Source organism: Patagioenas fasciata, chromosome 1 (genome assembly GCF_037038585.1).
Source record: "Patagioenas fasciata isolate bPatFas1 chromosome 1, bPatFas1.hap1, whole genome shotgun sequence".
In the NCBI taxonomy this organism is placed as follows: Eukaryota; Metazoa; Chordata; class Aves; order Columbiformes; family Columbidae; genus Patagioenas; species Patagioenas fasciata.
The window spans coordinates 80,586,602-80,614,412 of record NC_092520.1 but is presented as its reverse complement, the minus strand read 5'-3'; the positions used below and the strand labels follow the sequence as shown (position 1 = coordinate 80,614,412).

At 37.6% G+C, this 27,811-nt stretch overlaps 1 protein-coding gene across 17 annotated transcripts in view; it reads right to left on the bottom strand.

Moving 5' to 3' along the window:
- Positions 1-3,818: 3,818 nt before the first annotated feature.
- Positions 3,819-27,811, bottom strand: part of ROBO2 (roundabout guidance receptor 2) — a 1,099,771-nt gene continuing 1,075,778 nt past the window's right edge. For 6 of the 17 annotated variants that reach the window (XM_071809783.1, XM_071809771.1, XM_071809777.1 and 3 more), the window contains 5 exons: positions 24,265-24,447; positions 19,568-19,738; positions 12,259-12,519; positions 7,593-7,793; positions 3,819-6,654 (listed from right to left, as the gene is read on the bottom strand). In XM_071809783.1, the coding sequence (XP_071665884.1) occupies positions 6,653-6,654; positions 7,593-7,793; positions 12,259-12,519; positions 19,568-19,738; positions 24,265-24,447 (818 nt within the window). In that variant the 3' untranslated portion in view covers positions 3,819-6,652. The remainder of the gene's footprint in view (positions 6,655-7,592; positions 7,794-12,258; positions 12,520-19,567; positions 19,739-24,264; positions 24,448-27,811) is intronic. The other 11 variants (XM_071809791.1, XM_071809800.1, XM_071809793.1 and 8 more) reach the window with 4 other exon arrangements.

Below are 27,811 nucleotides of genomic sequence, written 5' to 3'. Positions count from 1 at the left end.
GTAGAGTTTAGCCCCCACTACTGATGCTTTTGAATTAATACAATTTTACATTTCTTACCCTTTATTCTCTCCCCTGCTCTTTCTCCCTCTACTTTTATTTGGATACCTCTGCCCATGGCAGTGGTGCACACACCTTTCTGTGCCCCAGTCCCATGGCAGCACAAGCCTCAGCTGGAGGGATGCCAGTGCCCCTTTTTGAGCACAAGTCTGCAGAAGGCAACCTCATTGCCAGGTGCCAGGGGGAGCCGTGCTGAACTGTAGGCAGATCATTCACCCGGACAAGGCAGCAATCCAGGCACACCAGAGCTTAAACCTGTTACTGAGGATAGACACAGCCTCTGTGCATTAGAGTCATTTCCAACTTGCAGGCATATAACTGCCTTTTTTATGCTCACACCATTACTTACCTATAAAAGGGACTCTATTTTTCTGCCAACTCATTTCTAAAGATTAGTATTGGTATCTTGGGATGCTCATTTACTCTGTAAAAATTATGTTTTTAAATAGACTGAACCAGAAATCTCACTTTTATTGCACTGCCATGATACAGTAGAGCTCAGTTATTAGAACAAATTGGAGCAAGCCGTCTCCTGGTTGTTATACCCACATAATTACTACAGGCTGATACATGAAACCATGCTTCACTCTTATGCTTAGAGGCGAGATCTCCCTTTTGCAAGGACAGAGCAAGTTCTATTATGCATTTTACTGCCAAAGGAGGTCAATTAAGTTTAATTGGTTCTAATTAGCACTTGCTCAAGCTGTTATATTCTTTACCTGCATCCGAGTGACTCTCCAAGTGCTGCACAATGGATTCCTGCTTTTGAACACAAACGAGAATTACTAATGGCATCCTTGAAGGCAAAAGATGAACTGATCAGCATAAATGGGGCACAAATAACACCACAAACAGTAGCAAGCCCTTTAGAAAAAAAACAAACCCAAACCAAACAAAACACAAACATTTCATCCCCATCTGGCTTTGATCACTTGAACTGAATGTAACGTGCACCTTGTTGTGGTAAGTTATAACACACAAAGTACACAATTGTAATTATTCTCATAGAACCGTTTAGTTTGGAAAAGACCCTTAAGAACGTTGAGTCCAATCATAAATCACGTCCCTAAGAACCTCATCTACGAGTCTTTTAAACACCTCCAGGATGTCTTTTAAACACCTCCCTGGGCAGCCTGTTCCAATGCCTGACAATCCTTTCTGTGAAGAATTATTTCCTAATATCCAATCTAAGCCTCCCCTGGCTCAACTTCAGGTCATTTCCTCTTGTCCTATCACTTGTTATTTGGCAGAAGAGACCAACATGCACCTTGCTACAACCTCCATTCAGGTTGTTGTAGAGAGTGATTTGTCGCTATAACTTATTTACGGATCAAAAATCAGTACTGGAGAATTGAAGGGGTGGTTATGGTTTTGTTTTATTGAGGGTTTGTTTTTGTTCATTTTTGGTTTTGTTTTTGTTTGTTTGTTTGTTTTGTGTTTTTTGTTTGGTTCTTTGTTGTTGTTTGCTTTTTTGCTGGCTTTTTCAGATAAAGAAACAAGCCCACTTGCCTAAATGTCAGCATAACCCATCTCAGTGCTCAGGATGTGGTGAGAAGCCAGCACTGAACTCTAGATGGCCTACGACAGACTGAATAAAGAACCAGCCACATGCCAGAAGAGCTGCTGCAATGTTGAGTTTCACTCTAGGAACTTGTTTTCTGCTGGGGTCTTCCTGGATGTAGCCAGACCGCTAAATAAAGACAGACTAGAGTGCAATCTAGTACTCACACCAACGCTAGAGCTCAGAGCTAGCTCTCCCCAAATCCCCAGTTCACATTCACAGCACACAGGCATGGCTCTACATCTCCTCTGGTTCCCATGAGATATCTCTAAGTTGTATCTGTTACTTTTGGTGGAGGATTGGGCAAGAGGTCAGTCTGAAAAAGAAGCAGGGAATGAGACAGAAACAGCAGAGCAGATGTTTCGGACTACTGTTCTACTATGTTCCCTGGTTCCCTCTTAATTAATAGATCCAGGTGACAGCAGCAGCACTGAGTGCACAGACCATAGCAGGTCAGCACTGAGACAAGGGCTGGGAAGCACGTCCCAGAATGTGAGACTTGCCTGACTAAGTGGTCCCGATGTCAACCACCACAATGCCTGACTCATCGGAGACCTTCCCTGCCTTGAAAAACTCCATCCTTGCTGAAGGACCCTGCCTCTACGGAGGAGATGCCAGACAAGGTGCCTGGCAAAGGCATCCACTAGTCCCCTGTGCTTCCCAGCTGGAGCCTGCTGAGATGCGAGCAGCCAGGGCTGGGGGCTCCCACATGCTGAGCATATTCCAGTCCCACCGGCTGTGAGTAGCCACACATTCAAAGCACCAGTTTTAGTGTCCTGAGGATCTAGGCCTCCTATGGACTTTGGGTAATTTATTCTGGTATGGAAACCCAAAGCAATGAGGCTTATATGTATTATCAACAGTTCAGAACTCCATGTGACATTGTAGCAGACTTGGCTGATTCTAAGGCAAAATACATGTTCCTTTTTCAGTATTGCTCTTTGCCACCTTTCCGGCTGTTTCCTAAATGAATTACCCATTGCCCACATAGTTTTCAAATATAATTTATTTTAGCTAATGTGTTCCCGATAGATGGAATAAAACACGTGTTTAAAAAAAATAAAAATGAAATTTAAAAAATCCTCCCCTCAGCAAACATGTGCCCCACAATATTTATAAAAGAAGGCCAACTTTTTTCCTTCTAGTTCCCCTGCTAAATTTCTACAAGTCCATTAATAATAAAAAACCCAAACTGCATAAATTGTAGAAAAGCCAAAGGAGTTGCCTACACTTTTTTTATAAAAAGAAAAAGTTCCTGCCAGAATCTCCCCCAACCCAACTACCTTTCCTACGCCAGCTGTGAGGAATCTTGCTCAACCTTAGTACATGCCTTTTCTCCTCGATGGCAATGAACAGGCTGAGGTAAGCATAAGCCACCTTATTATTATTTTGAACAGTCATGAATTCCTTTTGCATTAGTGTATAGTTACATTAATCTCCTTAAAACACTCCATGCTCCTTTTCTTTTGTACTTTTCCCAAGGAAAAGTTTCTCTTGTATTCCAGATGACAACCAAAAGTTACTCGAAAGGCTTGCTGACTTGGATAAGGACATGAGAAATAATAAATAGCCAAAAAAGAAATGTCTGTTGTTTGCATCACTTAAATGGCTGCCCAAACAGCAATACACCACTGAAGCACATGTAATAATTTATTATTTGGTCCTTCAGATCTCCTATATTTAAAATTGAACATATAGTCAATGCAAAGACTGAGGAAAATTGACCTATCATCTATCTATACGTTCCGGTGATGTTCTGTACTGGGTTGCAGTAGTTCCACCAGTACAAAACCCCAGGTCCAAGGGTTTAGACCCATTGAAAACAGTTTTTACATGTCCACTACTTTTTGGGCTTTAAGCAAAGTAAGCTGTGCACTTGAGGTCCTTGCTGTAGATTGATATAGTATGTCTATAACTGGACAATGTACCACTGGAATAGCGGTATCAATGTAATTATATTGGTACAACTATTCCAAATACAGTCAGGACCTTAAACATAAATACCTATGACAGATAATGTTTACCACTGGCCTATTTATAAGACAGCTGTTACCTTAGTTCAAAAATCAGCTTATAAAATGTTTTTTTTTACTGTAAGTGGACAGTGATGATTATAGCTCAGTCTATGTTATTATTGCCTGATTTTCCCAGTTTGGGTTTTTACATATTGACTCCTTACTCAAGGTCTTTTAACATAGATTTGAAATGTGAATACGTTTTATTTTTTCCCCAGTAAATATACAATACACACTTCAACAGTACTATTAACCAACTTCTTATGCCAATTAAACTTTGCTGCACTAACAATACCAATGAAACACATTAAGAGGTCATACTTCTCCGTGAACAAACTGTAGCCAATAAACAGGTTTTTTTTAAAAAAACAAATTAAAAAACAATTCTAAGTGCTGCCACAACATCCCTTTTCTTTAAACACATTATTCACAATAAATGTTTTCAATTCTTTTTAAAAAAAGAAGAATACTTCTTTTAAAATAGTAAATTAAATGGCATTTTAAAAAATATGTACTGTGGTTCATTGGAAGTACATTGTATAGAAAAGAGAGAGAGAAAAATAAAAAAGAAGAGACATCACCTGCAAGATAATGGAGACACTTTGCGATACATAACAACACCTTATGTAATATTGTAAGCAAATTATTAATGAACAAAAATGTACAGAAGCAGATGGACAAGTTAGTGAATATCATGGTACTGCACAGCTTTAATACTGACACACATTTACTTTCCAGTGGAAGAGATAAAACATGAATTAGAAAGTAATTGGGATGGCTTTATCAACGTCTAATGATACGGAATTTTGAATAGAATATAGTGAATAAGGTGTTCCACCAAAGCTCAGCACAAGCTTTTGAATTAAAAGGAAAAAAAAATCTACCAGTGACTGAGCTAAACATTTTCCAGAGAATTAAATTTGAATTGTACCCTGAATAGTCTTCTCTTCATACGATAATATCAAAATGAAAAATATACATAAGTAAATATGATGCCTTCTGTATCTTGCTGGAACATTTTTGCACATTTTTAAATAATGGTTTTGACTATAATGGTTTAACAAGTAGGAAAATGATACATATTCATTGGTCACATATATTAACAAATGCATACATTTTTTTTCTCAACTTTTTTGGTTTGTAACCTGCTAAACAACAGTCTTGACCTTAAGGAAGTTAACTAGCATAGTGCTGAGTTGTAGTTGATAGCTGCAGTGTTTTATCTTATCATGGAACAAGTTAATGAAATGAAAAGCAACACATACTTAGCATTGTAATTTACTTTCCTAAAATTCTGGCATTCTAAAAGTGTTCTTAATACTGGTGAGCTCCAAGGCAATATATAAAACAACATAGACTGGTCATACGAAAAGGGTATTCAAATGGAAACTTGTGTTCATGGTCAGATAACTAACAGAAATAAGCTGTAGGATGCAATATTTAAACTAAGCAGCAAATGAGTGGGCTATCCACATACAATATTCTAAGAAAAGTTTGACAATTTATTCATTTCTATTTGAGAGGTACAGAAGATTTGGATGAAGTAATGAAAACTAATGAAGAGACAGGATGCTGTCATTAATGTCCACTTACAGAGTTTGGTTTATTCAAAAAGTGTATAAACATGCGTTATTTCCTCCTCACAGCAGGGTTTGAAGCCACTCACTGAAACACAGGTCAAAGATTTTCTTTGCTTATATCCAACTTTTTGGATGTATTGTATTGCCAGAAACAAATTTAATGCAAGTCAAAAATACTTTGACCATTGCTTTCCTTCCAAACACTAAATGTTTTACTACAAATTTAGTGGATTCAGCTTCAGCTCTCACAGACTTCAGGTAACAGAACACAAAGGTTTGTTCAGACTGCATCAAAACGATTAATGTCATGAATTTCAGTGGTGCAGCTCTATCTTCTATTGTACTGTACATGTATTGGAAAGATGAAATACAATACTCTGACATTTCAATTTTTTGGAAGCAGCCTGAATACGTCTTAATAATAAATTGCATTCTTAACTACTTCCTAGGTATTTTTTGAGTTTACATTGTTTATTTCTCCTGGGAAATCTCTGTCTTATATTTTGGGTTGGAGAATTTAATGGTAATAATTCTTCTAAAACTGCAATATAAAAACAGCTTTAGTGAAACACCTTAAGTTCTTTTGCTTGTAGCAAGATCTGTTTTTCTTCCCCTTTACTTAGTGGCATGGGATGGTTAAAAACAGATACTAAGGGCATCATTCTAGTGAAAGGGTCTAGGCCATCTCATGCTACCTTTAATTTTCATAATCACTCTTTAATCTCACACTTCCAACTTCTGACCCCATCTTAAATACGAAGAGCAACTATGTTGCTTGTTTCTAAAAGACTTATATCTGTCTCTAATGTCTTCACTGACATCAGTTTTGCCTGTCACTTTCTCATTTCTACACCCCAATGGAATACCATCTAACATACTCCTTTACATCCAGCATTATCCAAAGTAGCTTACAGTACGTAAACCTTCACACATTCAGTCTCTTCTTCATGTCATGAGGAGTAGAGTTTTGTGCTTATCACCAAATAAAATTGCAGTGCAAACTTTAAACATAAAAGTTACACAATTAAAAGTTAATATATGGCACCACAGCCTATTAATTCACATATAGTACAACAGACCAATAAAAACAGACATGAATATGAACATAGCTAAAAAGGAGGTGAGCTTGCATAGCAATGCAACAAAAGAAATTATATACAGAAGTAAATCCTTTTCATCCTGGAGGGTGATTTTTTTTTTCTTTCTTTTTTATATACTCCTGACAAGGAATAGTTTAAGGTGGATGGTGTATTAAAGAGAAGAACACAAGTAAATTATCTGTGGGATATGTGTGGCTGTGTGTCTTTACATTGCATTTACAGTTCTTTTAATAGTACATAAATAAAGAAAATGTTCATTGCACTGTTTAGTGTCATCACTTCCATGAGTTCAGACCTGATGGTCCATCAGAGCAGCTTGCAATGTGTCTTCTCAACTACTCTATAGAAAGAAACAAAGAGAGAGAAAAAGGTTGTAATAAGGAGAAAAAAAAAAAAAAAAAACAAACCACAAAACAAAGCCTATGGCAATATTAATGCAGCACAGGATGAAATTCAGCACTTACAAGACCGTACCTGAGACAGCACATTTCAGGGGTGACTGTCAGGAGGTACTGAGGATTTGACCGCAGTGAATGGAAGGCAGGCATGTCAACAGCTGCATCGCTTTTACTAGTAAACGTCCCAGAATGCCTTAGCAAGCTGGGATATTGATGTACTACTCCAGACAACAGAGTCAAACCTTTTGACATCTAGTACTACCATCACATAGACAGCATTAACGTGGTTGTATAGAAATTTTAACAGATACTTAGTGATAATAGAAAAAGGTTGAAAAATAATTCCCCTGGCCTGGGAAGCTGAGGAAAGAGTTGGGATATACAACTGAAAAACAGGGCTACACAGCTGAAAAAAGAGGCTATCCATCTAAGGTTAAAAAGAGGAGAATACTCCTCATCAAACAATGGAAGGTTAAGGAAAAGACATCACAAGCTTGCCACCATGACCAACAAATTCAGCACTCTCCTCATTCACTCCTCTCAGAAAAAAACCTGCTAATAGCATGTCCAGGCCAAGAAAATTCTAAATTACTAGAATTTCTTTTTGATTTCCCCAGTGTTTCACCAGCATTACACACTGAAAAATGTACTATATACAAAAAGCTGGCACAGCTTACACAGATTTGAACTCATCCAGACCAAGGAACAGAAGAACTTCATTTCTTTGTCATCACAAGAAAAACACCTCAAAAGGCAAAAATATCTGGGTAAAATTCAATCTGATTATCACACTCAACTTCCTACTTTCTTCACAACACATTTATAATTTTTCTCTTTTTGTCTATTTGAGAGTTTGAACTGTAGCTAGAGATTAACTTACATAATTCACCAGTAAACTGTCCTTGACTGTTTGATCCCATATAGCCTACATCGAGAAGGTCACTGGCATTGCGTTGGTGACCTCCTCGCAAGACTTCACCTTTTCTAGGTCCGGTCGATCCTTTAGAAGAAGATGTTCCTGAAGAGCTGTGGCCGCCAGGGGATGGGAAGTTGGGTTTACTATATGGTACGAGTGCCTCTTCTAGAAAAGCAAAACAAAATAAAATAAATACTGCATAAATTCCTATAAACAGGAATAAATAGGCTATTTTTACATGGACATCATAGTAATTCCTGCCCTCAGATCCCTGGGTTTTTATCTTTCTTTATAGCATGGCAATTTTACCTAAGAAAACACACAGCTCAAATGTTGTATCCCATAGACGAAGAAATCAGCATGAATTTAATCTTCCTTTCATATAAACTCATAAGTTAGTTTGTATTAATTATAAAAAGCCTAGATTCATCATGAAGTAATAGAACGTGAATCATAGATACTTTAATAAAAATAGATGCACATACAATTTCCAAAACAATGCAGCTATGATTAGATTTTTGCTTCAAGCCTACATGAATGTGTTTTTTCCCTTTTTTTAGCTTAAATTATGGTAACATTACCTCAATTGATTTAGATAAAGAACTACAATATCAGCTAATTTAATTAGCTTCCAGCAGCTCAGTAATTTCTAATGATGCAAAGTACACTGAAGATTTTTTTAACTGGTTGCAAATGACACTGGAAAATATTACATTATACATAGTATTAGTAGCTGTAATATTTGGGGTGAATAAATCTTCTTGCAGCTTGTTTCATGATCCACTATAAGCAAAAGGCTTGCTTTTGCTCACTCGGCTTCTTTTATGTGAAGACTTTAAATAATGAACCACTTTTGAGAGCCAAATTAATACCAATAAAGCACAGGACTATATGTCTTCATATAGAATGAAGTAAAACAAGACATCACATCTGATTACAATTTCCAGTAGATATCGTTGCAATAATCCTAACCTAAGAAGCAAAACAGCAGCACTGACTCAACACTGAAATGGAAGCACTGTTTTATTTCTTTGCTGTGTAAGATCCACTTTTGCTGTCTCAGAAGCTGATGAAAGAGACTTTGCTAAATATAGCTTGATTCAAGAAAGAATAACTACATATGTTTAACCTCAAACACAGGAATTGCCCCTTCTGAAATCAGTGGGATATCTCCTGCTTGAGTCTCACATTTTTTTAAAGTGAATCTGGACTGAAAAGGGTTTCTTTATTTTGTTTTTCCCATTGTCTTCATTCTTAAGCAATCTGATGAGGAGAAACCAACTTTCTTTGACAGAGGGCAGGAACACAGAAGGAAAAGTAGGTGGGCATGGTTGGAAAGAAAGAGGAGATAAAAATGCTTTTATTCACAATCTTGAAACCTTTGCAAAGGCTGCAGCAGAGGCACAATTAACTTACAGAAATGCTAAATGGGAAGAAATTTGTGTGAGAAACCCAGGATTTCATTCTTTGTGCCTACTGCCACAAGTAAGTAGGATACGGGAATTTCCCATGTGATCAGCTATTGAGCAGAACTCATTTTTAAGGTAAATCTGTTTCAGAAGAGGGCAGGCAGCTGACTTCTTTCTCTGCCAAAGTATCTCACTCTGGTCTTGCCCAAGGGACCAGAATATTTGCACTGCAGGACGTAATGGCATTATCAGTGTTTTGTTTGCTGTCCTTGCTCAAGTATACAGAAATGCTTAAAAGACATGGTAAAATGGAATTTAACAGCCATAACCCTCTAAATTATGTCACCTGTTCCTTATATATCAAGCCCTAACAACAGAATCAGATGCAAACCTGGTTTCCAAAGGTTGGCTAAAATATGGAGCAGCTTGCATTAAGGCAGCAATAAACCAAGCAGCATAAATCAGTTTAGCGGAAAGCTGGATACATTTTTAAAGGATGGAAAGAAAAGTCACTAGTATTGCAAAGAGTTTGAAGATGACATATATGGTCAATTGATTTGTTTTTCTAGTTTGTGGACTCAAGATAAGGCCTCCTTCGGGTTCAATGAAATAGTGAGAAAAAACGACCATGAATAAATATAAAGTGCATTATCATTATAGAGCATATGGTGTGTTAAATTATCTGTTGTGCCCTCAGAAATAAATGCAATCCATAAAATAAGCAATTGAGACATAAAATAAAAGCTAAGTTTTTCACAACATTCTGGCACATGAAAGGTAGTTGTCCCAAGTCCTTAGAATGGGCTCACGTTTATTAAACACTCAAAATAGTGCCCCATGCCCCAGGCCTGCAAAGAATGTGGAAAGGCTTTGCCGACTCCTTTCTCTTTGAAATACTGAGCCTTTACTTTGAAGATATAATTTTAGCCTCTATGAAATCAGGATATATGTGTGTAACCATGTTTATATACTCCATAAGATAAGCAAAAGGCTTTTAATATTATCAAAACTATCGTCACTTGATCTATCACTACTTTCTTTAGAGGAGTATCTGAGGATGTTTTATTTGATGTGCTGTAACTGTGTTCCCACAATGCAGTCATTGGCGTGAACTCAGTGATGTTGTTTATATTGAAAGCAAATAGTGGAAACACAGTTCTCGAAATTAGGTATTTTTATTCTATTCAACATCAAATCAAAGGTCTTGCTTTCAAAATTTCACTCACAGCTTGGTAATGTCTAAATAAAGCCCCCTAAGCCGCAAAATAGCTATTTTCTGGAACCTGATTGATAGCTAATAATAACTCCTTTTGGAAATATATTGAAAACTGGGACAGAGTAAATTTCCCGAGATTTTTGTCATTAACAAAGGAAAAGGGAGGAAGAACAACTAATATTATTAAAACCCCCAAATTTAGTCATATAAATAAGCATCATACACAAGAACAGCCTTTTTTAAATCTACCAGAGAAAAGAATACAGAGCAAGAAAGCTGTAGTGCAAGAAGCTGGAATGAGAAGATAAACAGACCGATGCGAAGCCCTGGCCCACGTTGTGCACAAAATTTATGAACCCTCCCACCGTAATATCTTTGAGAGGAATCCTTTGTCATGCATAAAGGATATGCAATTGCTCTGGTCATCCTGAATTTGACAAGAACAAGACACCTGTAGTCACTCCAGCCCTAAATTCAATGCTTTTGTAGGGCACTGGAAGTGTCAAGATCAAGCTGTTTTTGTTTAAGGACAGACAGATTCAAGTTCTGCAGGGTGGGAATTTGACTACTGTATATAGCCTCTGTATCACAGAATAACTGACAACCTCTATTTGCACACTTATGAAGCAAAGGAAAAGAAGAGGAGTTCTTGCTAACCAGGTCAGAGAAGCATCCTTAATAATAATTTACAAAGAAATGAGATGTATGAAGTATATTTAGGCTATTTTCTATGTGTTTGTACATCTTGTACAAAACGTAATTAAAATTGCCATTTCACCAAGTAGCATGAATTTCACACACTATTTTTAAACTGCGACTTCACATCATCATTTCACAACATGAACAGCCACTCATTTATGCAGCTGAAAGATTAAGGCATTTTCAGGGTATCATTATTGTTATATTTTAAAATACCCATTGTATTTAAAATATTTGCATTTTAAACATGGCTAGCAATATTTCCCAGGACTTTATTTAGTAAATTCTGCCCCCATTACAGGTTTGCCTGCATACTACTATTTTCTTTTCAGAATATCATTGATGTTAGTGTGCTACATTAACAAGGAGCATTAATAATAGAATAAAATCAAGAAAAATATGGATAATTTGAGTACCACTAGTGTAACTCTGGAAACTACACACACACTTGAAGAAACAGTGTAGCCCTACAGAAAGCGTACAGTATTTTTTTTTTTTTAAATCTTCTTGATTGTTCTCTTGTGTCATTCTAATCAGCACTGGGATGATGTGATTAGTGGGTTAAACCACTAGTAAGGGGACATGAAACAGCAGCTTTTACTTGAAGTCAGGCTAAGAGAAGGAATCTGCAAATATTGTAGAAGTACAAGTCCAGCTCAGCATCTCCTCCTGAACGTATTTTTACAGACTTGAAATCCATTTAGGAGATAAAGTCAGCAGTTGGCAATGAGCAGGTCCTGTATAAAGGTGAGAACCTGTGCTGTCATCTTGCTGGACCTAAGAGATGAATGTTACTTTGTCATACCCTTGAATAAGTGGAAGACGGGGTTATAAATAGAGCTGGAAAGAACGTCAGTAGCTCAGAAGGACCAGCCTGCTTGTAGACATGCAAAAACCACTGCTGCCAATCTAGAAGCAGGTTTAAAGAACAAGAAAATATGGTCTTATATGTACAAATAAATAACATCTAACTGAAAAGACTCCAAAAAACTGTCTCCTTCCCTGTCTCCCTGAAACTACTCCAGCTTTTTCCACCGCTGTGCTTGACAACATTATTAATGCCAAAACACTGTAAAGAATACACCGAGTTAGGTGCTAATGAGATTTCATTGTTGCAGGAGGGAAAGTACATGGATCACAAGGTCTCATTTCACTTCGGCTTTTCTTATTTTCCAGCCTGGGCCTCAGCATCACAGGCACAGAGGGGCGTGAGGTGACCCTAGCCTCCTGCCAGGCACAGAAACCCTCAGTTGGGAAGCGTCAAGAAGCCGCTTGCATTGCCTCGGCTGGTGCAGCCCCCACGCACCTGATCCGAAGGCTTGTTTGTGTTGGGCTTTCCTGAAATCCTCTTGGCGATCTGTAGAGCTTATCCACTCCTGGGTTTGCCGCTGCCACTCTAGTGACGTCCTAGCTTGCCGGTCCAGGGAGCTCTTTGTTTCATCTACGTTCGGTGCATGCTGCCTCTCAAGAGAGCTTCCTTTCCTCTCTGCCGAGCCTCCGCGCTGGCCGGGGACTATTTGCTGCCTTAAACCCTGACCAGGGGGCGGGTCGGGTGGTGGTGGAAGATCTAAAAAATGTGAATAAGATTTAGATGAACTAATTTTTTTAATTGAAACAGAAGGTCTGTTTGATGCTGAAAAGAAAAGTCTCTTGCAAACGCCACGAATCACTTCATTTGCTGATTTTAAAAGGAGGAAATGTCATGTTAATCAGAAACGTGTTTTTACCTTCCGCTAGTTTTTTATTCAGGTTACTGTGTTGCTAGCTCTCTTTAATGTCCATAAATTCAATAGTCTTTGAGCCCTGAATTACATTCCTAAGCATGGGATTTATTTTCTGTGGGGAATACTCTGGCTGGTCCGTTCAAAACCAGCAAGCAATTAAGAAAAACTGATCTGTGCCAGCTGACAATTTCCTCCCATCATACTGAGATGTGCTTCATCACCCCCATGTTGGGCCTTCACTTTCAGCTTGAGTTTCAAACTCAAAATCTAAATATGCAACTCTATCAAGATGAATCAAATTCCACAAAAATGTTGGGAAAAAAATATTTACAAAACCTACTTTCATTGAAAAAGCATCAACACATCTGTGAAAAATCCATATTTAAATGGAACCACCAAACAACGGGTGAATATTTTATTCAAGTACTATTTGAAAGTTCAGCCAAGATATAGAGACTTCACATTCAAGAAGATCGCCACTCTTAAGTTTAGCAGTCTTGCAAATATAACCCATCAAAATACAACTTCAGCTGAACACTGAAAGACACTTGCCAGGTCTCTAACTAAACTCCTGTCCTTTTCAAGTTTATCACTTGGACTACCTAGATGCTTGTAGAACTGAAGATCGAGTTTCTAATTGCATTTGTGGAGGCAAAAGTACATTTTGTTTATTGGTCCTTGACTCAAGGTAATTATGGACTCTGGATAATTATTATTCTAAATGTAAGATTTTCATGTTAACTATGACAGACTTATAGCAGTCCAGAAAACCCTCAGATTACTTAAGGAAAAAAAAATCAGAAAAGGGAAGTACCTTTAAATGAAAATTCTTGCATATTGGACACCCATTTTTTACATAGAACATTTGTTGATAATTTAGGCAATGCATAACCAAATCAAATCTGTGCAGCACCACCACCAACTTCAATCAACCGATATTAGTTTACATTACATATAGGTCTGTCCTGCTTTCCAGTTTTATGTTTGTCAAGGAATTGAACCTGGCTCAATTACAGACATTGAAAAGCAAACCTCTGCTTTGCCCACAGGAAAGTCTGATGTTTATAACTCTAGCAAAACTGAAATTCATTTTATAAATCGGTGAGGAGGCCTTTGGAGGTAACTACTTTGAAGTCTGTAATCTGGCTTTATATAATGCTCCACAGACTTTTTTTCATGTCCTTGCTGTTAGAGGTGATAGTTATACCTCATGTAACGGGCAGAAATACTTCCGGAGTTGCTGAGATACCATCCCAGCCAACATCGTCTTTTACAGATAAAGAAGGATGTGTGGGTTATTTGTGTGTACATGGGAAAGAAGTTGTATCTGATGTTCCTTCTGTACCTTTGTTCACGGCTGAAGTGCTATAGCCCAGATTAAGATATCTATCTTCTGGCTGAAACAGCCTTCTAGTAATCTGTCAGTGAGTCTGGTGTATGCTTTATGTTCAGCACTAATTTATCTGAGAAATTTTTAGTTATGAATATAGATGTGACCTTTCATGACAATGACTATACTTGAGTTACTGTGTGTGGAAGCAGGAGGCTATGGGAGCTTGCCAATGTTAAAATTGCTTTATAGTGTTGGCTTCCAAAATGGCATTTCTTATAATTGATTTTATTGCGATCATAACCAGTTAATGTACAGAACCACAACACTGGCATCTGCTTATGCAATCTGAAATAGAGATTACTGAAGTTGTGATTTATAAGCATTTTATGGAGATGCATTGAATCCAATAAACACACTCATAACATGACATCTGACAATGCAATTTTCCAAGATAAAATATTTACCATTCAATAGAAACAAAATTTTTCAGTAGCATCATAGCAAAAAAAACCTGTTAAAAATATTGCAGTACTAAACTTCTTAACATTCAGTGCCCTTCTACAGAAATTGATATCTAATACTTCTTATTAATTAGATACTGAGAAGAAAAGTAGCTTTTGTACTTAAACCATACTGCATGTTCTAGAGATAGCTGCAACTCCTGGAATTACTGTAGACTTATGCTGCTGATCTACTGTTAACCTGATTCTTGCTTTTATTCACCCATAAAATGGGCTTGATGATTGCCTTATGCATAGAATGAAATAGAAAACCCTGTTTGTAGAGTTCATTGGGTGTTTTAGATCAGTGGATGAGTTGAAACAAAAAACAAAATTTATCTTCTAATGAAGCCTCACACAATTCCAGAAGAATTACAGGTACTACAGAATTAATGTAAGCTGACTCCAGCCTGAGTACAGACTTACTGAATTGTGTTAGTTGTGTCTGAGAAGGTCTGAAAGAACAGTTACCTATCTTTTCTTTTTAATAAAAGAAGGTGGAAGTAAGCTTCTTTTGGAAATGTGTTTTTTTTATTTCCTCTACAACTTAAATCCAGTAGTGTAAATATTCTGACTTTGGTAAATTACTAAATATGCTCAGTTATCTTGCCTGGTCATACATAAAGACCCTGTATATCTGAAGTAATGAGTTTCTTCCTCCAGTGCCACAGAGAATAGTCTCTCCTCTCCCTTCCCAAACATGTCCATATGTGACTGTGCACATGTCTCCACACATACTTGTGAGTGTGCACATAAATAATGGTTAGTGGTTGGCATTTTGATTACTAGTTAATGGGTAACAGAGACCAGACGAGTTAGTAGCCTCAGTTCTTAACAGGCAGACTTATCACCACATAGAGGCAAGCCAAGTCATTCCCTCATGTCAATCACTTCAGAGAAATTTTCATTCTAGAAATTTAGGGACTTCAGCAGGAATTTCAGTGCAGATATTCAGAATACCATCACTGATTATCACTGTACCTCCATCTAAATTACATCTGTTTTCCAAGTGCCAGGTAAAACACCTGAAAACACACAGTGAGCTAGCAACTTACTAGGCCAGTGCAATGTCATCCAGACTACAACTTGCATGTTCTAATGGCAGGATTATCAAACCTGCAAGGCAATTTATAAGTGCATTGGTGGGAAAGTGATGGTCTTATCGATTTAGTAATGGAGGGATTGTGATTGAGAAGCTGTAGGACATCAGAGTGCCTGATAAGAGGCTGATAGATGTTTGGCCTGGGATTACTCCAGCTCTCCTTTAGAAAGCAGAGCATTGGCCAAATGAATCAGGCACCAGTCAAGCTTTGGCACAGCCTCTCATTATTAACTGGAAAAAAAGCGGCAAGTTATAGAATTTACAAGTTTAAGGACATCCCTTTCTATCTGTGCAGTGATTTGTTTTCCTAGGGGTGATAATTACTGTGACATTTAATGAGACTCTGAACCACTTTCTAGCATCAGAAGGTAAGCATCTCCTATATGGTGATCTACCTTAGTAATAAATGACTTGCAATACGTGATAGCAAGTCAGTGGCAAAGCTAATAGAAGGCTTAAGATCCAGTTCTCCTTTTTAACCCCTAACCACATTTCCCTTCCACCTCCTCTTTGTTTTGTTTTGTTCTGTTTTAAACATCATGCTCAGCTAAGGAAGAGCTTTTAACTTCATTCATGCAGTTGCCATGCTACCACCTATATGACAGACCCCACTGTTTTGCAGTTCAGGAATACATTGTTTCTAGAAAAACAAATTATTCCTTGAGCACTAGAACTAAGTCTTTTTTTGTTTGTTTGTTTTTATGGTGGATTCTGAGCTCAGAATGATGCTTTCCTCATTTGATGAATTCATAAGCTATTCTTCCCCTGTGGATTTGTTGTTGTCTCCGTGGTCTTCTAGGATGCAGAAGTTAAAACCTATTGTAGAGCAAAACAGATACAAAGACTCAATCTAGAGTCAGCATCTAGAGGAATCTGACCTGTGACTGATGAAAATGAAGAAGTAGGCTTTTAGGGGATTTGTGTGAATTGCTGTCGAAAGCATGAAGTTGGACCTTCATGTGCTTACAGAGTCTGACATCTGTGCTGTGCGTTAAATATTATAGTTTCTTAGGCTTTTTGCACTGTCCCACATGATTACAGTTAGCAAGGAGGAAGTGCTCAGGATGTGGACAGGAATGGGCAGAGAAAGGACATGGAGCTTTCTTGGTCAATGAAAATTTTAAATGACAGATACACAGTATGTGATGAGACTTAAGCACAGGATGCTAGGATTCATCCAACTTGTGAATTTGAAGACAACTGACAAACTAAGTATGTTCTCATATGACAAATCCAAGAGGAAGCAGTTGTAAGGGAATGGACTAAAGACATCTCAAAAACTGGAAAAAATGTTTAGTCACACATCCCACTGAAATCAGGATGGCCCAGGGCTCAATGGAATGGCCTGGATTAGGACTCAGATTTGCTGGACCCATCCCAGGTCCTCCTACTTTCCTTTACTACCTGGAGCTTAAGCATAATGGTATTGTCTCTCTTTGTAAAGTTTACTGCAATACTCCACACAAAGCATCCAGTTACAATTTTTAATTTCTGTGTACCAGAGGATTCTAAATTCAGTTTGTTTACATTACACAGGTGGCAACAGCAATCTTTAGCTTCCTTAAGTGACAAACGTTCTTTTGCAAATTTAGCTCTGACTCAGAATTGCCCTTACATGTTAATGACTCATATTCGTGAGAGCTGAAGTGGAAAAACTGTGCAATTTGTGTATGTTTGTTCCTGTGGTGAGGATGGGAAAGGATACCCTATTACTCTGGACCATTAAAAATTTTTTGAATATATAGTAAGCATTTTAACTAGGTTTATAACAGACAAGCATTAGGCTAAAAAGTCTGAAAGCTGTTATAGTTACTGCTCCACTCTGAGAGGTGGATTATTGAAGGGAATAGTATATCATTGGTATTCTGACTCAAATTTATGAAATTCCAATACAAATACTATTTTATGAATAATAAATAAAAGACAATAGAAGACTCCTCTTTTAAAATAACTATTAAAATTGGATCTCTTTCACTCATTTAAAACAATGCCAGATTTTATGATAGAGGCATTCCCTGTGGAGTCACACTTCCATCTGTTTCATGACTTGAACTGGATTCCCATTAATTTTCTGGTACCCACTTCATTGTTAAACATTTCTATAGCAATAGTACTCAAAACCAGAAGGATTAAGATCCTACCACACTGAATGCACTATAATATCTCATGTACACAGAATTTGTGACCCAAAAGGCTCATAGTTCAGGGTGACAGGATATGCCATGCAGAAGGGTTGACTTAATGTATGCACAGAAAGAGTATTGCCTGTACCACAATTTCCAGTAACTATTATCACAGACACATCTATTTAATGGATCTTTGTAGCAAGGAGGTCTCTGCAATATATCCAGAAGGGGAGGGCATTAATGCTTAAACCAATTCAGATCCACATGAGTGGAGTCTGAGCTACTTTAAGCTTTTTCCCCAAATAATATGTTAGCAAGGATGAGCCACAGAGCATGAGATGTAACGATAACCCCTTCGGTGAAGACTTGTAATTCTGGAATGTGTTCTCCACCCGTGTGGTCTGACAAACAAGGAATCTGTCAGAACATACTACAAAATAGTATCTGTACACCTGATAACATGAGTGACAGGAGAGCTCTGGTCATTTTAGTGGCCTCAGTCCACATTGCAAGTTGTTATATGTACCTAGAGTAATAAATAGCACATTATAAATAAACCAAACTAAAAATACTCCCTATTAAATATATTTATTATGTTACCTGTCCACAGAAGATACTGAAGGGAGTTAGACTTGATGACCCTTATGGGTCCCTTCCAACTCCAGTTATTCAATGATTCTCAAGTCATTTTTACTAGAATAAGGAGGATATTTTTGCTAAAATCTAAAGTCTCTTTTTTTTTTTTTTTTTTAATTATTATTTTCACACCTTCCCATACACTGGAAGATTTGTCAAGGTGTATTTAAGATTACGAAATACCCTCACTGGCAACACACCCATTCCAGTGGTCCAGATAGTGTTACAAGAGTCACTGAGGCAGGTGAGACAGTCTAGCTCTCAGAATGGCCCTACTTTGAACACTGAAAGAGAGGTCAGCATGAGGAAAGTGATCACATCCCCATCTGCATGGCATTACAGACATTCTTAGTGGTTCCTTTAACACTGTTTTTCCATTTCCATTCACTTTTACCTGCTTCTTATCTCTAATCATTTCAACACCTAGGGCCCAGGCCAGAGATCATAAGAAATGAGAGGGAGGTATCCAGTCCTCCTCAGAGAGTAACAAGCAGCAATTGCATCTTTTGTCAAAGTCAAGAGTGAACAGACAAAGATAATGCAAGATTGAGCTGATCTGAGTCATTATAAGAACAGAACCAACATGCCTGAAATTTCCAGATGGGAAGCCGTGGTCATAGAGAAGTGAAGATGTTAAAGAGGGAAACAAAGTCACCGAGGTCGCTGGATGTCAGGAATGAAGCAGCACGGACAAGACATGAGGCAGAATAATGTGAAAAAAATTTTTTTAAAAAGCATGGTACGTATTGTTATAGCTGTTGGGTGGCTGTCAAAAACAGCATAAACCAAACAGGGCATCGTAGGACTGGCCTTATGCTTAGGAATTCACAGCATGCTGCTACCGCTGCTGGCAGCTATTTTCATTTAATGTTAAATTAACCACAGGCCATTTTCTCATGTGAACCCATGTTCAATGCAGTCATTTTTTGGTAAGATTTATCTAGGGATCTGAGGAAACCTATGAGATCCTAATGTGTTTAGAGCTGAAGTGAAGAAAGGCTCCTTGAAGACTCCCTTAGCTGAGCTCCATACTGCTAGAATTGCAATATTGCTCACATGGCAACCTGGGGACCCCACTTCAACAAACAAATAATTCACTTTAAAGCATATTCCTTAAAAGATTGTTCCACATTCTCCCACTCTGCACACCTGCTTATTCCAGGTTTTCGTCAGGGACTTCACTTCAACACTTACCATCTGTAATTCCCTCCCTACGATGAGGCAAGGGGGGTTGGTCCAACCGTCCTCCCTTGTGTTTTTTAGTGGGCCTCGGTCTCTGACTCTGATTGACAGCTGCACTGGTGTTGCTGTCAGTGGAAAAAGGACTGGTTGGCCGAGGTCTCTGAGAGGAAGGGTATGCTTTGCCTAAAGAAAAGAAAGAGAGAAACCAGATGAAAAAATGTTATTGCCTTGAAATGGGCTGTTCTATTAATGTCTGTTTCTAAATATTAAATCTGGTCTAACTCTCAGAGGCAAGCAAGTGTCCCCTTGAGGAACACACTGATGACAACTGCTTTAAGACACGCCACAAGCGAAGTGAGAAACTTGGCATTCTTTTGTCTTTAACTTTGTAATTAAAATCATTCCATCTGTTGTGATAAAACTACTGTATGCCATGTAACTCCTACCTGCTCTGTGTGCTGAACAGATGTGTCATAACAAGTCCTCGGCCTTGAGCAGGGAAGGAAAACAGCTCTGCAATTATATCAAATTTATCTCCTCCTGCCTTCCACCTTCATGTTTGCTGAGCCAGATTCTCATTTTAGGGGCTCCTATATGCATTGTATATCTGGACTAATTCCAGTGAGATAAACATAACTGATTTTGCAAGCTATGTAGTAATGTAGGTTTGTATACTTAAGGGCTATCTTTTCTCAAGAAATAAAAATGGGGGTATATTTAAATACTAACATTTTCCCATTCATTTTCAGTATTTTTATATGTTAAAAATAATGTATTTTGACTGAATTTATTGCTCAGATATTTTTACATATATAGGGTAATCAAGCTACATGGTTTCTCTTAAAAAAAAAACAATCTTTGATCCTGTTCTATGGAGCAGACCATTAAAAGTATCACTGCATGAACCATAGAAGCACACTTCATTTACTACATTCACTTCCTCTTATTTTGATATTTTTATTCAGTTATTTAAGCTTATTGTTTAATAGTAACTGATGAAAATTAAAGATCATAATCTTTTACTTCCTTTTTTTCCTCTGTATGTCATTCTTGTCAAGTATCTTGGGGATGTCAACACTTTGGTTTTTGTTTAAAACTGGCACTTAAAATCCTTACTTGTTTTAACTCTATCTGCATTGGAGAATGTATAAGCCTGCTGATGGAGGGTGGCAAAATGTCTGTTTATTTTTTTCTGGTCAACTGACCCCAAAATAATAAGGAGCTTTTTTATTTTCTGGTTAACTTAGACCAGGATATACCCTGCGGTGAGTTATGCTTTCTAGTAAAATTTGTGAACAGATTCACTTACTTCCAGCATGCCATCACATACAACCTGATCTAGATAAGCCTAACTGAAGAGTAATATGCTGCCCACTATGCCGTTTGAAATATTCTCAGTGCAAAACGAGGGCAAAGTGAAAAAAAGTAGCCATAATCTAACACGGTGTTTCACATTAATGCATACACATTTAGAATAATGTCTCAGTATTTGACTTCAGATATTTCCTGACTGTTTCAGGCTTGCTCTTCTACCTTCTGACTGATGTGCACCCTGAGGAGGACACTGCTCTTAGGCAGGCTTGTCTCCCAGCTGCATGTCACTGCCAGCTGTCAGAGGTTGCCAGTTTGAGCCCCTCATGTGGACATTCCCTGCCTCTCCTCTACTGAAATAAGCCCTATTGAACTTAAACGGTGTGAAAAGAATACCTTTGCTAACCTGGCTCAATTTAACTGAAATGGGTTACAGAACACCCACCCAAGCAGGTAATTCTGGAAATGGTATTTTGGGGAAACATTAACCTCTATAGCTGGCACAGCTGCAGCCAGACAAAGACAAGTGATCAAGCCCTTGTTTCAAAGAGAAAGATCAAACAGCAGATGAACACAGACAAAACATTAATTTCTTTGTTAAAAAAGATTTTAAAAAGACCACTAATGCAAAGAAATTCAGATATGAGTCTGAAATTCCACATTGCACAGAAGTTTTGCAAAAATAAACTCGTAACATGCAAGTGCAACTAGTGAGTGCAGGATGAAGATTCTTCACGCTTATTCTCTTGACTAAAGAAACGTGATCATCTATTTGGATTCAAAAAAACCAAACCAAACCACACCAAGCATTCTCTCTTTTATCTCTCCATGAAAATTACGGTAAGTAAATAGAATTGACCTAAATCAGACATGGGGCAAACACAAATGATGTGCAGGCTCCCAAAACACATTTTTTAAATGCACCTAATATCTGATTACAGCAACTCGTATTTGTATGCAGCCCTTCCAGTAAGAACTGCTGAGCAGTGTCAGACTCTCTGCAGTAGATTTACTGTGTGTAAGTGGAGACAAGGATGAATCCACTAACTCTTGACTTAATTTCTCAAGGGTGTTAAAGAGGAACACTGTCTGAACTGCTTGGCACACCACACGATGGCTTCTGGAAACTGGAATCAAAGTGTCTGGCAGGAAAGACACCTTGTGCCTGGATTTACCAGCACCTCTTCTGCTTGGCAATCACACACACCCACGTGTGGCTATCAAATTTAACTTCTCCTTGCTATCGATGAGAATATTTCACAGTTGTTCTAATGGGGTGAAAACAAGTGTCCAGACTACAAAGGAGTAAAGAGTCAGGACCTTCAGATTCCCTCCAGAGCCATGAACAGAAATAATTCTGCTGCTTCTCCACTACAAAACACCATTGTGCACTCCGAGGAGGTTGCTGTGGAGCAGCAGATCCGTAACAGACATGTCTGATCGATCCATGCTACCCTGGGATGTATCATATCAGAATGGAACTGCAGTAAGCACTGGGAGTTATTTCCATTTGCTGAGGTTTTTGTGAGGAAAAGAGGGGAGGGCTGTTTGTTTACATGTGGGTTTATTTTGTTTCAGTTTTGCCTGCTGAATCATTGAGAGTAGGAAGGTAATAATAAAATTTCTACCACAACTGTTGGATACTTTGTTGTACCCTAAACTCTAAGAGTCTGTACAAGGAATTGCAACTCAGTACTCAGTTTAAGTGCATTTGTGACCTAATTAAACTAGGAAAATGTAACTATTGACATAACATAAATGTAACATATTGATATAACTAGAGGGCTTTCATCCTTTCCTTGTACTTTCTATTTACAAAGCTACAATAAGAAATCATGTCTATTTAAAGACATCTACATGTTTTTGTGTCCATTATGTGTGTGTCTGTGGTCAACTGTACTTATCAATGGCCTGATACAGGTGACATTAACTTTTGCTGAATCTTGGCATTAGCTTTTACTGAGGTCAAGAACAACACTGAAAAAAAAAAACGTTGGGAAGGATTGCTCCTTTCATTCAAGACTGTTTTGTTGCAACAAAAAAGTAGATTTTAAATTATAGTTTGGTCAAATTTGCCCGTAATAGATGAGGAAATGTCTACATCAGTTTTGTTTTCTTTTGCTTTTTCTTTTTTTAAATGACAAGACAAATTCACTCAATGTTCCACGAAGTGCAAGAAGCAAGTGAGGGCTTTCACTACTTTTAATGGTGAAATGACTTTAAAGGATGATAGTTTCTGATCAAAGTCAATGGCAAAAGTCTCAGTGAAATGAGAAAAGCTGTAGCTTTTCACTCTGTAGTTTACTGGTGACGTAAGATTTTGCCATCAATTCTATTTTTCATTCCTAATGTTCCTAAAAGGCAGTGTTTGCCATGAAAACATCACAAGCAGAAAACCTGCAGTTTTCAGCCCTAACATGTGGACACATCTCATAAATGCAGATATTCTACTGAAGGAAAGACTTCATACCAGACTAACTAAATGATAGGAACATTATGGGATCTGTCAACAGGAATCAGCTGAGAAAGCATAATAAAAATACGACCCAAGATCATACTTTGTTATTAGATTTGTGGATTTAAATAACTAGTTATTTTTGCCCTTTTGATAAGACTAAGCAAATGCAAATATATTCTCATTTCCAGAATATTTCTCAAACATTTTAATCCATCTTTTTAGCTAGAAATAAAACATACCGAGATTTAAAAATATGAACTAAATTATGTTTACTTGTCATTAATTCATTTTAAATGATGGGCTGTTTTCAAAAGCAATAGTCACTTTACCTTTGTTACATTTAACTTGGCAGATTCAGTTGGCACAATTAAATTTTACCAAAATATATTAACTTATTAAATTAAGTATATTTAAAATCAGGTATTAACAAGGCTTTTAAACAGTTTGCATTGTTAACAATAAAAGCACACCAATTCACCCCATGCTTAGAAAAGCTTCAGAGAAAAATACACTTTTGCAAGGAGATGCAACAGAAGAGCAGGGATGGAGATAATAGTTTAAACATGGGGTTCATCGTTGCAAATGTGAATGATTGTGAGGAAATTTTGCAAAAAAAGAAATCATCAAAGACTGCATGACATAATTAGTGATCTCTTCACTGGAATATTAAACAGAGCACATGTCAGTAAATCCATAGCAGAGTCAGCACAGAGGGGAACTGCAGCAGACTGAAGGTGCAGATTAAAAGCTTGTGCTATTCACTACTTCAAATCACTAAAAATGAAGCACAATGCAAAGCTTCATTTGAAGTATACTGATAAAAGTATCCCCATCCACCTTATTCCATGCATGTTAGACAAATGAGACGCAGATTCACTCAAGAGAAGAATAGGCAGACAACCCCCTTCATGCAGAAAGCATTAACTTCGAGTCTACAAACCTGTTCTTGTCAGGCTGGTTCCATCCAGCCTAAAACCAGCTTTATCTGCTGCTGCAACCAGTGCTTGTGCAAAACTGCCGCTGGTAAAGATCGAGTCATCTGAGGAGCTACCTACACTAGATCTATGACTAGAAAAGTTACGGTCCTCATCAGACGCAGAACCCCATCCATTTACCATTGAACCTAAAAACAAATGTAGGGGTCTAGTGAGTTGTGCACATTTGATATTTTTTTTACCATCTAAAGTTTAAAGACCCATTTAATATGTCCTTTCTCAACAGGAAACCCAACATTCATTTGACAGAGCTTGGTACAAAAGAGTAGTATTCATCCAAAGCTTAAAGACCCACGCAATACATCCTTTCACAACAAGAAACCCAAATTTCATCCGTAAGAACTTGGTATAAAAGAGCAATATCAAAGCAAAGTGGGATCTCATTCATAGATTGCTCCATGTTGCTTTGATCCTGTAAATAAAATGATACATATTCTCTAGAAATGTGAATGCTCAATAACAAATTAATTTGGAAGAAAGTCAGGTTTTAAATGAATGTGGGTTTTTTTGTTTGGTTTGATTTGTGGTGGTGGTTTTTTGTTTGTTTGATTGAAATTTTTTTGGGGGAGGGGGTTGCTGTTTATTTTGTTTGTTGTTGTTATTTGTTTGTTTTTTGCTTGTTTGTGGTTTTTGTTTGTTTGTTTTTTACTCTGTTTTGTTTTCATTATTATTTGACTTATTATAAATCAGTACCGAGTCTGATATTTGCAAAACAAACTCTTAATTTAGGAAAGCACAAGTGTAAGTCCCAATAGATATGGCTAAAGCCAGACATGACTTCAAGAGCTATCCTGAAGAAGACTGGCATTATTTCATTTTCTCAATAACACCTTAAAATAGATGAGCAATATTAATGGTCTGAAGAAAGTTGAGCTAAAGTAGTCCATTCTAGTGGATTAAATTTATTCTTTAAAAGGTTAGAAATAATTAACATTAAAGATTAGAGCAAATGTGTACTCTAGTACTTAGTCAGTCACTAAGCCAATGCTGACCTCATGATACCTCCTAGCTATGGGCTGCCACCACTGCAGGAAAGTGATAATAACATCAGAAAAATGCAGTCAGAAAATCAGATACAGAAAAAGCACATGAAATACCAAAAAATGACAAAACTGATAAGAGCAAAATAGGGAAAGAAGGATTAATCTTATTTGTTCTTCATTTGTATTTTATTTTTACCAGCTACCCAATGTGGCTGTACAATATATAGGGTGTCTCAAAAAGATGGATCATATTTCATGATGGTAACATGTTACCATTACACAAAAATTTAGAATTGGTCTAATGAGTAATCAAGTTTTAGCAACCTTTTTATAAATGCTCTATGTGCCCTCCACCTGCTGTATGGACAGCACCAAGATGATAGTAGAATTCTTCCCAAACACTTCTCAGTTGGGTCCATCTTTTTGAAACAAGCTGTATTTTCAGAAGCTAGCGCTCAGTTCAGATTTTTTTTCAAAGTTATGGAATCCTGTTTCCTTTTTGGCTTCAGATGAAGTTGATGGTGTTCTTCTAAAATTCATGGGTAAATGTCACAGGGTAATTCTACACTGTGCGGTGGAGCAGGAGGCAAAGGACACTGGGCTAGCACCAAGTACCAAGCTTTGCTCCAGGAACAGGGTAGCCATCCTAATTAGTTACCAAGTCCACTTGAGGTGCAGAGCTACCAGACTGCTTTTGGGACCTGAGCTGCTATATGGGATTGTATGGTGTTGTGTAGACATAGCAAATTGTTCTGAAATATCTTGAAATACCTGAAATGTGCTTTTTAAAAACAGTGGGATGCATATGTTGTTTAAAAAAAAGAGCCCAGTCAACCCACAAGAATCTGAGGAGAACTGGTTTTCAGAGATACGAAGATACCTGTGGAGAGATACATCACAGCCCTGACTTAACAATTCAGTTAGTACAGCTGAATTTATGTTAATGTATGTAAGACATGTAGCAGTGTAAGTCATGTTCTTCAAAGCCTTTTTTTCTAATCCATGTGCAAGAAAGTATTATTGTGTTCAAAATTGCTAACTAGTAAATCAATAATGACCTGCTTATTAGTAGTGAATCAATAGGCTAATTAACTAACAGTGCTGTCAAATATTAAAAATATCCTGCAAAAATAAGTCATGAGTACAATAAACAAATACTGGAATTTAGTCAGTAGCACACTGCACCACAAAGCGCAAAAACAATGGATTATTCTATGATGCTGCAGTGACCAAACCTTTTAATGTCAGCCAAGTGGCAGGCTATAATAACAGAAGTCCATGCACTCCTAAGATACTGAAGAGGTCTGTGAAGGTCTGACAGGCAGAAAGTGTGTTAAGTGCAACAGAGAGTGACAGAGTTGGATTCTGCTTGCCAAGAGCACACATAAAATTGCTATTTTCCAAACAGACTAGACATGATGCAGACAGATGTAAGGAAACCTAGATAACAGCAAGGGAAGGCTAAAACTGAATTTTGTCTGAGAAGACAGTTTCTGAACTAACAATCAAAGTGCGATAGGACATCACAGAGAATGGAGAGTAAAAAGGCTAAGCAACAGTTATTGATGATGAATGAAAAGAGATACTACAGATGAAACACTTCAGGAAGATGTAAGAAAATGAAATGCTATAGCTTAGGACATTTTCAAACAATTGCTTATCAACATATTCTGCAAAATATGTAAGCACAAGCTGAAACATAATAACATGACCTACAGATATCAAAGGATGATACTCTGGTGCTAAAAATTTACCATGTATCAGGGCCCAAGGGTTTTGTGTGATACATCCTACTCTCTACATAGAGACATATAAAAACACATACTGCATAGAATTGGTATGGTTTTCAGTATAATAGGTACAAAACTATGGATATTTTAAAGGAACTTAGTTTTGAATTTCCTTTTACTCACATTGCTTTGTCTGTTTGCTATCCTGTCACTCAGCTGTTACACAACATAGAACACACATGATAATTTGGATGGGATGCTTTCAGGGTATGTCTAGGAACAGTTGCTATTTTTCATATACTCTTTGAAGCTCATCCAGTCCAGAAAAATAATGCATATTTTAAGTAGGAAATATACTAAAAATCTGCAAAAGCCCATAATGGTCTCTCCAATGTGTGTACATACACCTATCATGCCACAGACTCATAGACATGCCAGGTTTTCCTAACAATGGCTAAATTTTAATTATAAGTAGAACGCTGTAATCAGACTGCCAATTTTTCAGGCTAACCCTATAGGAAAGCCTGGTTCCTGAACTCTGCATTCCTATGGACAGTAAGTATTAGCAAAGCTAGGAATAGTGCACTCTGCCCATGGACCATTCACCTTATCCCCTCCTCCAACAGCTGGGTTAGGAAGGACTGCTTGTCAGGCTGGAAGTAAAGCTCAGTTCTTGCAGGGACATGAGCTTTACTGGAACGTCAACACGGCTGACAATTAAAGCACCAATGACCTGACCTGAAGTACTGCATCCAGTTCTGGAGTCCCCAGCACAACAC